Source organism: Haliotis rubra, unplaced genomic scaffold, assembly GCF_003918875.1.
Source record: "Haliotis rubra isolate DU_JTF1 unplaced genomic scaffold, ASM391887v1 Scf686, whole genome shotgun sequence".
Lineage (NCBI taxonomy): Eukaryota > Metazoa > Mollusca > Gastropoda > Lepetellida > Haliotidae > Haliotis > Haliotis rubra.
The window spans coordinates 386,343-400,990 of record NW_025767397.1 but is presented as its reverse complement, the minus strand read 5'-3'; the positions used below and the strand labels follow the sequence as shown (position 1 = coordinate 400,990).

At 44.3% G+C, this 14,648-nt stretch overlaps 1 protein-coding gene across 1 annotated transcript in view; it reads right to left on the bottom strand.

The window, feature by feature from the left end:
* The window catches only part of LOC124258189, a 49,275-nt gene extending 35,404 nt beyond the window's left edge, over nucleotides 1-13,871 (bottom strand). The window contains 15 exon segments of the mRNA XM_046692245.1: nucleotides 99-316; nucleotides 641-715; nucleotides 1,613-1,767; nucleotides 1,945-2,058; nucleotides 2,203-2,418; nucleotides 2,836-3,703; nucleotides 3,705-3,946; nucleotides 4,138-4,222; nucleotides 4,225-4,319; nucleotides 6,071-6,325; nucleotides 11,346-11,455; nucleotides 11,936-12,159; nucleotides 12,659-12,778; nucleotides 13,063-13,198; nucleotides 13,794-13,871. Coding sequence (XP_046548201.1) covers nucleotides 99-316; nucleotides 641-715; nucleotides 1,613-1,767; nucleotides 1,945-2,058; nucleotides 2,203-2,418; nucleotides 2,836-3,703; nucleotides 3,705-3,946; nucleotides 4,138-4,222; nucleotides 4,225-4,319; nucleotides 6,071-6,325; nucleotides 11,346-11,455; nucleotides 11,936-12,159; nucleotides 12,659-12,778; nucleotides 13,063-13,198; nucleotides 13,794-13,871 — 2,991 coding nt within the window.
* Nucleotides 13,872-14,648: the final 777 nt, after the last annotated feature.

Below are 14,648 nucleotides of genomic sequence, written 5' to 3'. Positions count from 1 at the left end.
AGAGTTATCTTCCCCTACTTAAAAATTCCTTCTTAACAGAACTACCAGTGTCTTGAGGGTGTCTTTCCCTATACTGCCAAGGCATGTTTCTGACCTACCAGTGTTTTGAGAGTACTGGCCACTATGGTCATCAGGGGCAGTCTACTATCCGAGGATGTTGTCCTGTTCAAGTGCTCAGGGTCCACTCCTACTGGGACATTGGCTCTCAGAATGAGGCTGTCTACAAAGTCGACGGCGGTGAGTAGTTCCCCTCGTATCAGGTATGTATACAGCAGAGAGTGTAGCAGTCGGGCAGCCTTGTTACTGTCCTCCTTGGCTGAAGAACAGGAGTACATTAACATAAGCTTGAATCTGTATTCCTTCAACTAGACATCTGTCACAACTGAAGAATTGGGTCCCAGTGACATCCTTAATGACAGAGTTGACTTCTCGCTTCTTTCAAAGCAGTGTTTGGGTGCAGATGCCAGAGTCTTTATAAAGCAAATTGTGAGTATCTTGCCTGATGCAATTACTGGCATCTGAAAGGTTTGTCAATTCATCATGTAAAAGCTGATAGCCTAAAAACAGTAAATAAATTAAGAATAATCTACTTATCAATTATTTGAGATAACCCTCATCTCGAGTCTGATGTTGCACTCACCTCCGATAGCCTTGAGCTGCTTGCTCCATGCATTCACAGCCTGTGTGTGGTGGCCATCAAGGCTGTGTTTGTCACCTACAACAATTACAACATCAATAACACCAGTATCAACACCAGATATAATAAAGAATCTACAGAAACTAAAGCACTAGTTTAAGCCTCTTAATTATTAACTTGGCCGGAATTTATCTGCTGGAGCTTTTCTCTGTTTAGTGCTGTCAGGAAGAAACCTTAAGTGTAGTTTATCATGACCTGTGACAAAATTTTACATAAACCAGAAGAGCCTGGGAGACAGCTGCTGGGGTATGGGTGTTAGACTCACCGTGGCTGATCCTGGGAGACAGCTGCTGGGGTATGGGTGTTAGACTCACCGTGGCTGATCCTGGGAGACAGCTGCTGGGGTATGGGTGTTAGACTCACCGTGGCTGATCCTGGGAGACAGCTGCTGGGGTATGGGTGTTAGACTCACCGTGGCTGATCCTGGGAGACAGCTGCTGGGGTATGGGTGGTAGACTCACCGTGGCTGATCCTGGGAGACAGCTGCTGGGGTATGGGTGCTAGACTCACCGTGGCTGATCCTGGGAGACAGCTGCTGGGGTATGGGTGCTAGACTCACCGTGGCTGATCCTGGGAGACAGCTGCTGGGGTATGGGTGCTAGACTCACCGTGGCTGATCCTGGGAGACAGCTGCTGGGTATGGGTGACAGCTGCTGGGGTATGGGACTCACCGTGGCTGATCCTGGGAGACAGCTGCTGGGGTATGGGTGCTAGACTCACCGTGGCTGATCCTGGGATCCTGACAGCTGCTGGGGTATGGGTGCTAGACTCACCGTGGCTGATCCTGGGAGACAGCTGCTGGGGTATGGGTGTCAGACTCACCGTGGCTGATCCTGGGAGACAGCTGCTGGGGTATGGGTGCTAGACTCACCGTGGCTGATCCTGGGGACAGCTGCTGGGGTATGGGTGACTCACCATGACTGATCCTGGGGGACAGCTGCTGGGGTATGAGTGACTCACCATGACTGATCCTGGGGACAGCTGCTGGGGATGGGTGACTCACCATGACTGATCCTGGGAGACAGCTGCTGGGGTATGGGTGACTCACCATGGTTGATCCTGGGTGACAGCTGGGTATGGGTGATGGGTGTCAGATCCTGGGGACAGCTGCTGGGGTAAGGGTGACTCACCATGATTGATCCTGCTGGGGTATGGGTGACTCACCATGACTGATCCTGGCAGCTGCTGGGGTATGGGTGACTCACCATGGTGATCCTGGGGACAGCTGCTGGGTATGGGTGACTCACCATGATCTGATCACCATGACTGATCCTGGAGACAGCTGCTGGGGTATGGGTGACTCACCATGACTGATCCTGGGGACAGCTGCTGGGGTATGGGTGACTGGATCCTGGGGACAGCTGCTGGGGTATGGGTGACTCACCATGACTGATCCTCTGGGGTATGGGTGACTCACCATGACTGATCCTGGGGACAGCTGCTGGGGTATGGGTGACTCACCATGACTGATCCTGGGGACAGCTGCTGGGGTATGGGTGACTCACCATGACTGATCCTGGGGACAGCTGCTGGGGTATGGGTGACTCACCATGACTGATCCTGGGGACAGCTGCTGGGGTATGGGTGTCTCCATATGCTGCATGGTCTCCTGGATCTGACACATGATGTTCTGGGCCTGTCTGTATTCAGCCTCACCCTGACACTGGTGGGTCTGGAAGTGTACCAGGTTCTTGTACAGCATCATCCAGGAGGCTGACAGTCTGGAACCAGATTACACAGCAATGTTACTGGACACCAGTACTGAATGACAAGCGAGACACTATGTAGAATGAGGAGATGTTAATCTGCATCAGTAGGAGTGGACCCCAAGCACTTCAACAGGACAACATCCTCGGATAGGAGACTGCCCCTGATGACCATAGTGGCCAGTACCCTCTAAACGCTGGTAGGTCAGAAACATGCTTTGGCAGTATAGGGAAAACACCCTCAAAACAGTGGGAATTCTGATAAGAAGTAAATTTTATATACATATGTAAGCAAGGAAACAAGACTAATTATGAAAACACAGGACATCAACACAGACATTCATGAATTTATAATACTTTTTGTTTTTCTTTCATATTGTAAAATTGAGTTTCAGTAGCTAGGTACATAGCAACAGAAATGAAAGGCCTCACCTCTTAGACAGGAGCTGGGATGCTGCAGTGTTGTCCACCCCATCAATCCTCCCCTGCTGATACTGATCAGTCCCTCCTAGCCCCGACCGAGGAGTGAAAGGCTTGGAGGACACCGACTTGGGAAGCCACACATAGGTCTTGTTGAACGTCTTCTCTGAGAACCTGAGCAGCGTGTAACATCCTGACAAGGTCTTCAGTCTAGGATCGAGCTGGTCTAGACCCGGACTTTCTAGAACAAGCTTGGCCGTGTGGTGCATGAGCTGGAGGGAGACTGGGGTGAGGTGCTGGTGGAGCACATCAAACTGCAACAGGTCCAGCATCTGCCGATACATCGTCATCACCTGGAACAAGCCGCCGTTCTGGATGGCCGGAGATTGGATGGATGGATTTATCATTTCACTGACAGGCTGACAGTTCAGGATGAGGGAAAACATCTTGATCATGTTCTGTGCGATCGACTTAGCTACACGGTCCAACTCGGATGTCCAGATGTCGCTGTGTGATGCAGCAAGCTTCCATGACATGAACAGAGCGACTTTTGCCGCCTGCATTCGCTTAGCTACAGCCTCCTGTTCTGCCATGCTGAGATATGAAGAGTCAACCGTTGCCAGCATCATCTCAGGCTCACCGAACATGATCTTCCCAGAGCTGAGGTTCTGCATAGCACCAAACTGACCAAAGCCATCATCTAAAACCACACTGACCTCACTGTCCTGAGTGTCATTCAAAGATCCTGTCAAATCTTCAAAACTGTAACGTAAATTTTTCAATCTTTGAGGTTTTGATCTTGACTCCGCTAACATTCTCTCCCTCTTCCTATTTGCCATTCTTTCTTGTTCAGCTTTGTCAACAGGTAGGTTATACGGGACTTGCTAGAGTCAAGTCAATTCCTTCTTGGTCCTGTATCCATTTCAGATGTTTTGATGACTCAAAGACAAGGTCACGCATGAAGGCCATGCATCTTGTGTCACATGGCAGTTGGACCACAGTCACCATGTAACCATCTGTGAAGAGGATGATGGGAAGGGAGGGGTGTGTGGACACTGAGAATATCTGCTGTAGGGGATCATCTCCGTGTTCGTCCAGCACTGGCTCAGTTTCACCATCTTGTCTGAAACAGAAGGATCTTGTCACTTAAAACAATAATCACTTATGAATTAAAAAAATTGAATTCAGTCATTGATAATAATTCTGAAAGGTGAATGAAATAACCACAACATAAAACATAATATGAACAGAACCATTTTTATCTGTAATCATATCTCTAAACATGCTATTTGCTTGATTCAAAGAAGCACTTACTGAACTCTGATGACGGGGTGTATTGGGATGAAGCGAGATGGACCAAGGTCAATGGAGTTGCCTGACGTCTGTATGGTGATTGGCTCCCTAGCCGAGACACCAGACAAATGGAACCATTCCGTAGAATACATGCAAGAAACAGATTGTCACAGGTCCAGGACATCGAGGACACCCAGTAGCAGCTGCAAATTGGGAATGGTTCTCATATATACCAAAATCATTTATCAGTAAGTATTAACAAGTATCTTTATGTACCAAAGTCAGTGTATCAGTAAGTACTGACGTATCAAAATGTACAAAAATCAATGTATCAGTAAGTATTGACAAGTATCGATACATATCATAGTCACTGTATCAGTAAGTATTGATAAGTTTTGACACATATCATAGTGTATCAGTAAGTATTGACAATTATCGATACGTAGCATAGTCCGTGTATCAGTAAGTACTGGAAATTTTCGATATGTATCATAGTCAGTGTATCATTAAATATTGACAAGTATCGATATGTATCATAGTCAGTGTATCAGTAAGTACTGACAAGTATCGATACATATCATAGTGTATCAGTAAGTATTGACAAGTATCAATATGTATCATAGTCAGTGTATCAGTAAGTACTGACAAGCATCGATATGTATCATAGTCAGTGTATCAGTAAATATTGACAAGTATTGATACGTATCATAGTCAGTGTATCAGTAATTACTGACAATTTTCGATACATATCATAGTGTATCTGTAAGTATTGACAAGTATTGATATGTATCATAGTCAGTGATCAGTAAGTATTGACAAGCATCGATATGTATCAAAGTCAGTCTATCATTAAATATTGACAAGTATTGATACGTATCATAGTCAGTACATCAGTAAGTATTGATAAGTATCAGTAAGTATCAAAGTCAGTGTATCAGTAAGTATTGACATGTATCAAAATGTACCAAAATCAGTGTATCAGTAAGTGTAAACATATATCAACATGTACACAGTTCAAAGTACACATGTATCAGTAAGTGTAAACATATATCAACATGTACACAGTTCAAAGTATCAGTAAGTATTGACATATATCAAAATGTACACAGTTCAAAGTCACTGTATCAGTAAGTGTAAACATATATCAACATGTACACAGTTCAAAGTACACATGTATCAGTAAGTGTAAACATATATCAACATGTACACAGTTCAAAGTACACATGTATCAGTAAGTGTAAACATATATCAACATGTACACAGTTCAAAGTACACATGTATCAGTAAGTGTAAACATATATCAACATGTACACAGTTCAAAGTACACATGTATCAGTAAGTGTAAACATATATCAACATGTACACAGTTCAAAGTACACATGTATCAGTAAGTGTAAACATATAAACATGTACACAGTTCAAAGTACACATGTATCAGTAAGTGTAAACATACATCAACATGTACACAGTTCAAAGTACACATGTATCAGTAAGTGTAAACATATATCAACATGTACACAGTTCAAAGTACACATGTATCAGTAAGTGTGACATTTGTTAATTGATAACTAGTTGTGTAACAATAGTGAAGTGCTGTGTCCAATCAGGGTTGTATAGCTATTCATTGTTACTTATTAAAGAATTTAGCCCTATCATTAATGAAAAACTTACAAATAGGTTGCCAGGCCTGTACAGATCAAACTTGGAATGTGTAATAGTAACAGAAAATGTGAGGCTTTTCATGGATATCAACTTTTAAATCTATTATGATGTGATGGTTTAGTATAGATCCTTATACTGTTGTCAAGCAAGATGAGAATACTTACTGATACATTGATTTTTTTATATGGTTACATATGGATACTTGTCCATGCTTACTGATTGATTGATTGATTTTGGAACATATAGATTCATACTGAAATTTTCCTTTTCTAATGAGGCATCTAACACGTACCTGCCAGACTTCCGGTCAGCGTTCTGGATGCCACAGTCCTTCATTTCTGACACAAGGACAGTCTCAGTCAGTGGCGACAAGAACAGGAGACTTGTGTCAGACGGACGTATCTGATTGGCTGCTACGGCTATCACCTGACCATCATGTGAGTAGCATGTGACATAGGCTCCCTTCGTCTTGATTGGCTGACAGCCAATGCTAATGTTCTGTACAGGGTACTCAATGCAGCTCCACTCTGTGTGGTAACTTGGAACACTGTGGACAGAGTTGTCATGGTGATTACAAACAACCCATAATAATACTTGTCCCTAAGCCCCAAACCAGCACTTCTATTTTTCCGAAGTGAATGGTATTGTTTAAGCCTCTTTTTCCTCAAAATTACAGAAACACTTTGGCATGAGACCCCCCAAAAGGCTTCACAGATTGTACAAATGCTTATATATTTACAGAATGTTTGTGTATGGCTGAAGCAACATGTTATATTTGGGATTTGAAAATTTTAACTATAAATTGTATATTTATATACTTATCCTATCTCACGGTATGCTCTCTACTCTCTTGCTTCGACACTGAGTGGAACGATGTAAACTTTTTCTCCCTAGGCCTCTCTTGTCCATCCGCCCAAGCACTCCATGCTGCCCTCATTATAAGTCAGCTTCCTAGTTGTCATGCAAAGCATGCGGCATGCACCACTAGCTACCCACGTGACCACCTCTGAATCATCATTCTCATTCTTGGAGCCACAGAATAATCTTAATCTTGGAAAATCTGCATAGCAGGGAGGTTGGGTGGGAATCCATCGCGTTATCCTATCTTGGTTGGACGGTGGGATGCAGATGCCCTATGTCTTGACAATGTGAACAGCAGAAACTGTAGACTGGTAACAACCGTAGAAAACGATGCACAAGGGAGGCCTGTTACGACTGGCGCAACTCCTATGCTTGTGATGAGTTCCCCTGAACTCCTTGGCTTACCAAGCACAATGTCTCCCAAGGAGATGGGTGCTCTCGAGCGATGTGGTGTTTGGCCGCAACCTCCGAAGAACAGAAGGATGCAACTCAGTGAGTAAGACATCACCTTGCCACGATTTTTAAGGTACCCCCGTAAACTAAAGTCATAGACAATAATCGGGCCAGCTCCTGCTTCGAGAAGACCCCCACAGACACCGACCAGGGTTGGGTGAAAGACCTGGGTTAACGTTCAGTTCCAGTCAACATCAAATTGACTCCTTTACATAAGCTTAGTCAAAGGATGAGCCTGGCAACTTCGGAGCCGGAACGCAACGAAAACCACTGGAATTCGGGAGTGACACACTTCACTGATGTAATTGCTTCAAAAAGTCAGGTCAGGAATCATGAAATATCAAACCCTTCCACATCGTGATACAGAATCGAGCTCCAGATTCGTCCTAACCACCAAGGTGGTAGTATCTCCAAGTCTTAGTATAAAACTAAGTGAAGTAGTTGTAACCCATAAGCAATCAAAACATAAGGCAGACAGCAAGTTCAGACTTATATTCAGGAAAATACAGGGAAGCAGGGATCCAGAAGGATACGGTGGTGCGAGATGGTTGATGTAACAGATGACCGTGGACTTGTCTGACTGGATCAGCAGAGAAGAAACTCGAAGTTCCTTCGCCCAATGCTGAATGGCTAGAAGAACTACCAAGAATTCGATCTCACTGATGTGAAACCTCTGTTCTGCGGATGACCACAGCCTGGCCGTCTGCTGATGAAGAAAGTGAGCCCCCCAACATTGAGCAACGCGTCAACGAACAAGTGGTGCGTTGGAATGAATGGCATCAAACTCTGGCGCAAACGTTCTGTTCTACAAGCCACCACTGAAGAAGAGGACGTAAGGGCTCGGGAAGACGAATCAACTCCTTGGGATTCTCTGATATGAGATACGGCCACAGGAAGCGTTGCAACAGACGTAGTTGCAATTGTCCCCGCCATGTCAATGCTTGTGCTGATGTCAAGAGGCCCAAAAGTTCCTCCCACTGCCGTAAGGTCCGGGCCTGTGACAGTGCCAACAGAATGAGATGATGTATTTTCATCCATCTGTCTTGGGGGACGAAAATCAGGCCCTGATGTGTGTCGAAAGTTGCCCCGATGAACTGAAGTGTCTAGGTTGGTGTTAGTTCCAACTTTGCAACGTTTAACAGCCAACCCAGTTGCTTGAGAAGCCTCATGCTGAACTCCAACTGATGTAAAAGAATGAACTGGGTCTCTGTGTCTGAATGCAGTCGTCTATGTAGCTTTCGAACACGACCCCGTGGTGATGAAGAAACCTGGTGATTGGTTTGGTGATCCTGGTAAATAGCCATGGGGCTGTGGAAATTCCAAACGGCAGGATGGCAGGAATTTCTGATAATCCGGATGAATGGGCACATGGAGGTATGCATCCTGTAGGTCTAAGCTGAAAAGAAAATCGCCTTTCTTCAGGATGGTGCGAAGGGGGTCGATCGATACCATGTTGAAGTGAGGCGGACGCTGGAGATAGTGGGCATTGAAAATTTTCATGTTGAAAATTAGTCTTAGTTTTGTGGAGTTTTTCTTGGGAACCAGAAAGATTGGGGCAATAGAGCCCTGGAGTGCTGGGCGCCAGACCAGGAGACTGGACTAAACACTTTTCTATAAGCGTACCTATGGTGGAGCGAAGAAACTGGATCTGTTCTGCCGGGTAACTGCGATGTACTGGATGCAATGTCAGAGGAGAGTGCCCGGTGACTGGAAGTTGGTAGCCTAATCTCCCGCCCACTGGAGAGTCATAAATGGGGACAGCTGGAGGCGGGAGTTCCCAGTCGTGCCCTTGTTTCGACGGCGGACTGCTTCCCAGTCCCAACCCCGGGTCAGACTTGGGAGGACGCGTCAGGAGGAACTGCCACTAGAGGACTTGCCCTATACCTCCCACTGGCCCCTGGGTTCTGGATGAGATGGCACTCCGTCTCTGTTTCAAGAAATCTTGCAGATGGGATTTGGTCCAATATTAGGGGACATACAGCCCCAAATGTAAGCATCTTGGTCGGAGAATGAATGCTCTGCTGATGCCACAACTGTGTCCACTGCCGAGATGATGCAGTTAATTGAGGGTAAGGAGCGACGAACAGCTGTCTCCATGTGAAACAGTTCTCTGTCCTCAACTAAAAATGCTGAACAAGTCCTTTTCCCGCAAAGTGTTTGGACATCTTCATCCACCGAAGATGCAGTGGGCAACGACTGGAAACCCATGGGAGTGAGACGCCGATAAGGAGAATCTAGGTGAAGACAGACCGTCCTTAATCCTCTTAAGGCTTTTAAAGGCATGATCCAATGACGTGGCTACGTGAGCAATGCAAGGTCGTGGTTGAAGTGTAATAGATGCCAAGTCCCGTTGTCTCATGGAGAAAGAATATGCTAAGTCCTCCTTGTTCCGTGACATAGGGAGATGCAGTTTCTCCACTATCCATGCTAATACTTGGGGTTCGTCAACAAAATCCAGACTTCCCTCTGGGGAAGCAATATCCGAACGTGACGGAGATGGAGGTTCAGGTTGATGACCAAGACTGGGCACCGCAACAGATGGACTAGGGGTAGGAGCACTCCCCGCCGATTGAGTAGACTGTCGCTGATTCCAAGCAATGGTAATAGCACTCAACATCGCAGCCAGATCTGAGGGAGGTGTCATTTCCTGAGCTGGAGTCCAAGAATCTGGTAAAATCCGAGTAGAGAGACGAGAAGAGGCATGAGCCCCTTCTGAAGTTGTAGCATGCTGAGATCTGTAATCTGAACCCCGATGAGTAGATCTCTTATCTGAAGAGCTATATCTATGTCTGGAGGGGGATGAACCAGGTGAAGACGCACAAATGGAGACCCACTGAGGAGATCGGGAACAAGGAGGGGACGTGTCATAACGAGAACGTTGATCCCTGGATCTAGAACGATAGGCAGCAGTCGATCGTGAAGGAGATCTAGGTTGACGGGTTGAATGTGCTGAACTGGAAGTCCCATGATGACGAGAAGACGAAGCCCGATGAGGAGACTTTGAGCAGAGAACGGATCTCAACGAAGTAGTTGAAGTTGTGAGTTTAGTAGAATGCAAACAATTCTAAGAGTGGCATCTAGGTGGTGAACTAGACCTAACAGGTCTTACCAGTGAACAAATCAGAAGAATAATAGGTGATTGATCCAAACGAAATCAGTGTCCGTGCTGAAGAGCCAACAGAGTTCAGGAAGCACTCAGTGATCAGAAGCGCGTGCTGAAGACATATGACTGGAAGAGCCAACAGAGTTCGGGAAGCACTCAGAAACCTGTTTGGAAGATGAATGTTGATGAGTAGACTAATAAAGCCATGATTCATGGAGTGCCGGTCTGGAGAAAAACTGGTTCATGACTCGAGCTGGAGGGTGCGGTCCGCAAAGCGTGATCAGGTGATCTGTGATTAGACTCGAACTTGCAGGAAAGAAGGAGAAATGGTGATTCAGAGGTGGTCACGTGGCAACTGTAGCTAGTGGAGCATGCTGCATGCTTTTCATGACAACTAGGAAGCTGTCTTATAATGAGGGTAGCATGGAGTGCTTGGGCTGGAATGGATGGACAAGAGAGGCCTAGGGAGAAAAGTTTACATCGCTCCACTCCTTGTTACACTTGTTTCTTTCTCTTCTTAGGGGTCCGTAGAAATCGATGAGTAAAGTAAACCACGCTCACAATCAAGTCGCGACAAAAGAGAGAGCCAGTGTGCATACTTATAATGTGGTAGCATATGATAGGATAAGTTTAAAAAGAGAGACCATACCGTGAGATCTCTTTTAAAGTACAGATTCTAGTACTTTTATTAGGCTGAGCCTTCATATCCAAATGGATCACTTAGAGTGATTGAGTCTAGTTTTACGCTGCTTTTAGCAATATTCCAGCAATATCACAGCAGGGGACACCAGAAATGGTCTTTACACAATGAACCTATGTGGGGAATCTAACAAGGGTCTTTGGCATGAGGAGCTGAACGCTTTTACCACTATGCTATGGGTACCACCACAGCTGATTTAGAAGCAATGTTAGTTATTGTAACATTCTGACCATTTTTTAAAGTAAAACAATAACAGATTTCTAGACTGTAACAACCACCTCCAGTGACAAAATGTTTGGGTTACAAAAACAAACAATAGATCTGTTGGGCTACCTGATACATAAGTATTTCTTGCCTTGGTCAAAGTTGAAACTTAATAAGATAACAGTAACTTTTGTATAGCATCTGACTGACCAGGTCAGTCTAAGTGACACAAGTATCACACCTTACCTGTCTTTGTATATGTTGTGAAACTCTGAGAATCTCAACAACACTGTGGTGACACACAGCTTGTCTGCATTGTTGTAGGTCAGCGAACACTGGCAGCACTCACCAAGAACCTACACAGAGATATGTTCTGATAGAAAACAGTCTCCTCAAAGGTTGTTTTTGTCACATCAGCATTTATAGTGAGTGGACATCATCTTAAAACATTTGAGTTGTGGCCTGGTGTGTCTCCTCAATAGGGAGAAAACCTGAAAGTCATTCATGCTGTAGACATTTTCAATTTGGTGATATGTAAGGTCTGTAGCATTAAACAGTATTCAAATGTCAGTTCATGAATCCTGGATTCAGTTGAATTTATCTTGCTCTTCAAGTGAGTGAGTGAGTTTAGTTTTACGCTGCTTTTAGCAATATTCCAGCAATATCACAGAGGGGGACACCAAAAATGGGCTTCACACATTGTACCCATGTGGGAATCGAACCCGGGACTTCGGCTTGACGAGCGAACGCTTTAACCACTAGGCTGCCCCACCGCCCCTCTTGCTCTTCAAGACTATTTTCATGTCAGTGATATGTGTAGGTTTCATCACACTTGCCTGGCTGGAGTAGAAGATGGCTGTCACACTGGTCTCTCGGCATTCAGGTGTCGCCAGGGGAATCTTGTTCGGGACGTCCACACGTGTCCATTTCCCTGATAGTGTGGCTGATTTGGTGGACCCAAAACTATCACTAGGGTCTTGCTGCCAGAGGAAGATTTGAGACCAGTTGACAACTACCAGAGCCTTGGAACAGTCATCAGCCACAACCAACTTGCTGGTGCCTAAAACAAAGGATGGACATGTCTGTGAGGAATATTAGACCACAGTAATGGAGTGTTCCCAAGATTCATCTCAGTTGAAATCAGGGTCCACTTGCCCAAAATTTCCTCAGCACTTCTACTGTGATAACTCTATGTATAAGTAGGCGAGTTATGATCATCATGGACCCGTTTCACAAAGCTCTCATAAGCCTAAGATCTCATAACTTTTCTTGTAGCATTCGTACCTCCTATGTTACAGTATAGGAGGTAAGAGTGCTACGAGAAGAGTTACGAGATCTTAGGATCACGAGAGCTTTGTGAAACGGGGCCCATAGTGCTAAGATTGTTTTGTGCTAGTGGATCCAGGTATGAGCCAATCATATTCACAATCTCATCAAATTTAAAGGAGTTAGCATCAGTTATAATTGTTCTGACATTTGGTCATTTCACCAATATTTTGTTTAAAGTCAGCAGTTCAACTATAAAGCATCGACAATGCTGGACAGACGTAGGGTGTTACCTGGTTTGAGTTTATCTATGGAGACAAGGTTCACAAGTCCCGTCACCATCTTCAGGATGTCCCTGTCTTTGTGCCATACAAACAGATCTCCAGACCGCTGAAGACCCACCAGGAACAGACCTGTACATTGGAAAGGATGACAAGGTGCAAACAGATTTTGATGTATTTCTTTTAGTCTGTGCTGTGTTTGTACATGTCACAGACTCCAAGACAAATTACACAATTACTATCTAATCTATCTATCTTTAAACAAAACATATCACTTAATTTAATCTAATATTTTTTAACCTCCAATCTTAAGCTTGGGTGTAAGAATTATGCCATCTTGTTCATTAAATGCTAACACTTGGCAGAAGAAAACAAAAAAGAAACATTCTACTCAGCTGTGACCTGGTGATGCTTACCATTCTTTGTATGTGTGAGATGGACTGCCTCCCCAACAAGGGGAGATAATGATGGCACCTTCCTCTTTGTCTTTCCTGATGGCACATACAGTACACTGATACGCCCAATGTCAAGGAGGAACAGACTCTCCTTCTCCTAGAATGTAATTCTTTGAATTACGACATTGGATCAAAACAGTTCAATATCTATTCAAGCTACTATAAAATTTAATCATTGTTTCCAAATCCTAAGGTCAAAATACAATTTCAGTGGTATCAACTGTCACCGTTTCCACCTTCCTTAAAGTATTGGGTGATATTGCTATTATGTAAATCAACAACCTACACTGAATATATATGAGGGTTCAGCTTGGTATTACATAGCCTTTTTTAATGAGATTTGTAATTGTATGCATTGTACATTTTTAATTCAGTAATATATGTTCAACAGACAAGGAACTGATGAACACCTTTGTGAATATTAATGGCACTATTATATTTGTCCACCTCTAATAAGTTAATAAAGTTTGCTTGTGTGTGCAACAGCAGAATTCCATTGTGATGAGTATGTGACACAAGACATTCCCAGTCTGGAAGTGTTTTAGCTGAGCTACATGATGACCTTTGATATGTTTAACAATGCTGATTAGTATAATCAGAATAATAAGTGTTGTAGTAAAATGTGGGGCCAGTGTACATTGTTTCTAACATGATGCTTCCTGTACATGATGATGATGTTCCCACTCACCTGCCCCCGCCCACACAATCTGGGGCCATGGCTTCTTGCGCTTGATGCTAGTAGAGGCCAGCACATCGATGTCCAGTTTCATGGCTGCAGGACAGTAGTGACCCTTGGCTTCACTGACCTACACCATCTGAAAAGTGCACATGCCGAGTACAGGAGACACACAGTGAGTCAGTCTAGGTAAACTTAGGCTCAGTATTATTCGTTACACTGCTCTACTGAGTCTAACAACACCTTGTGGAAGGTCGCGTCAGGTAACCTTTTCATTTGACCAATCAGAACACAGCTTACCAAATCGCGAAAATTGACATTCACACATACCTTTTGAACTTTTACCTCGAAAAAGTTTTGTACCTGAATGATTCCGAATGTTGTTTTTTTACGTACGATCGCTTCCGAGTGATGCACATGGAGCATGCCACAACCATAAGTAAACAGTCGCTGAAAATAGTGTTTTGTCAGTATTCAAGGATGTCAGCTTGCGGAAATATTAGCTAGTGATAACCACGTCAGCAGAAACCTAGTTATATTCTGCAGGTCATATATCTGTGTTTTATGCGGGTTTTCATTTGTTGTGAGATCAGTGTTGGCGGCCCGGGGAAGAGTAAATCCATTTTGTAAGTCCCGTCGAACCCTAAAGAGTAGCCGTTGTCTGATTGGTTAAATCCGTTCTGTTGTCTCGTGTTTGATTGGATGGTCATAGGTCGCTCAAAGGTTACCTGACACGACCTTCCACAAGGTTTTGTTAGACTTAGTAGAGCAGTGTAACGAATAATACTGAGCCTAAGTTTACTTAGACTGACAGTGAGTGAATGAATCTTTATGCTACTTTTAGCAATATTCCAGCAATATCACGACAGGG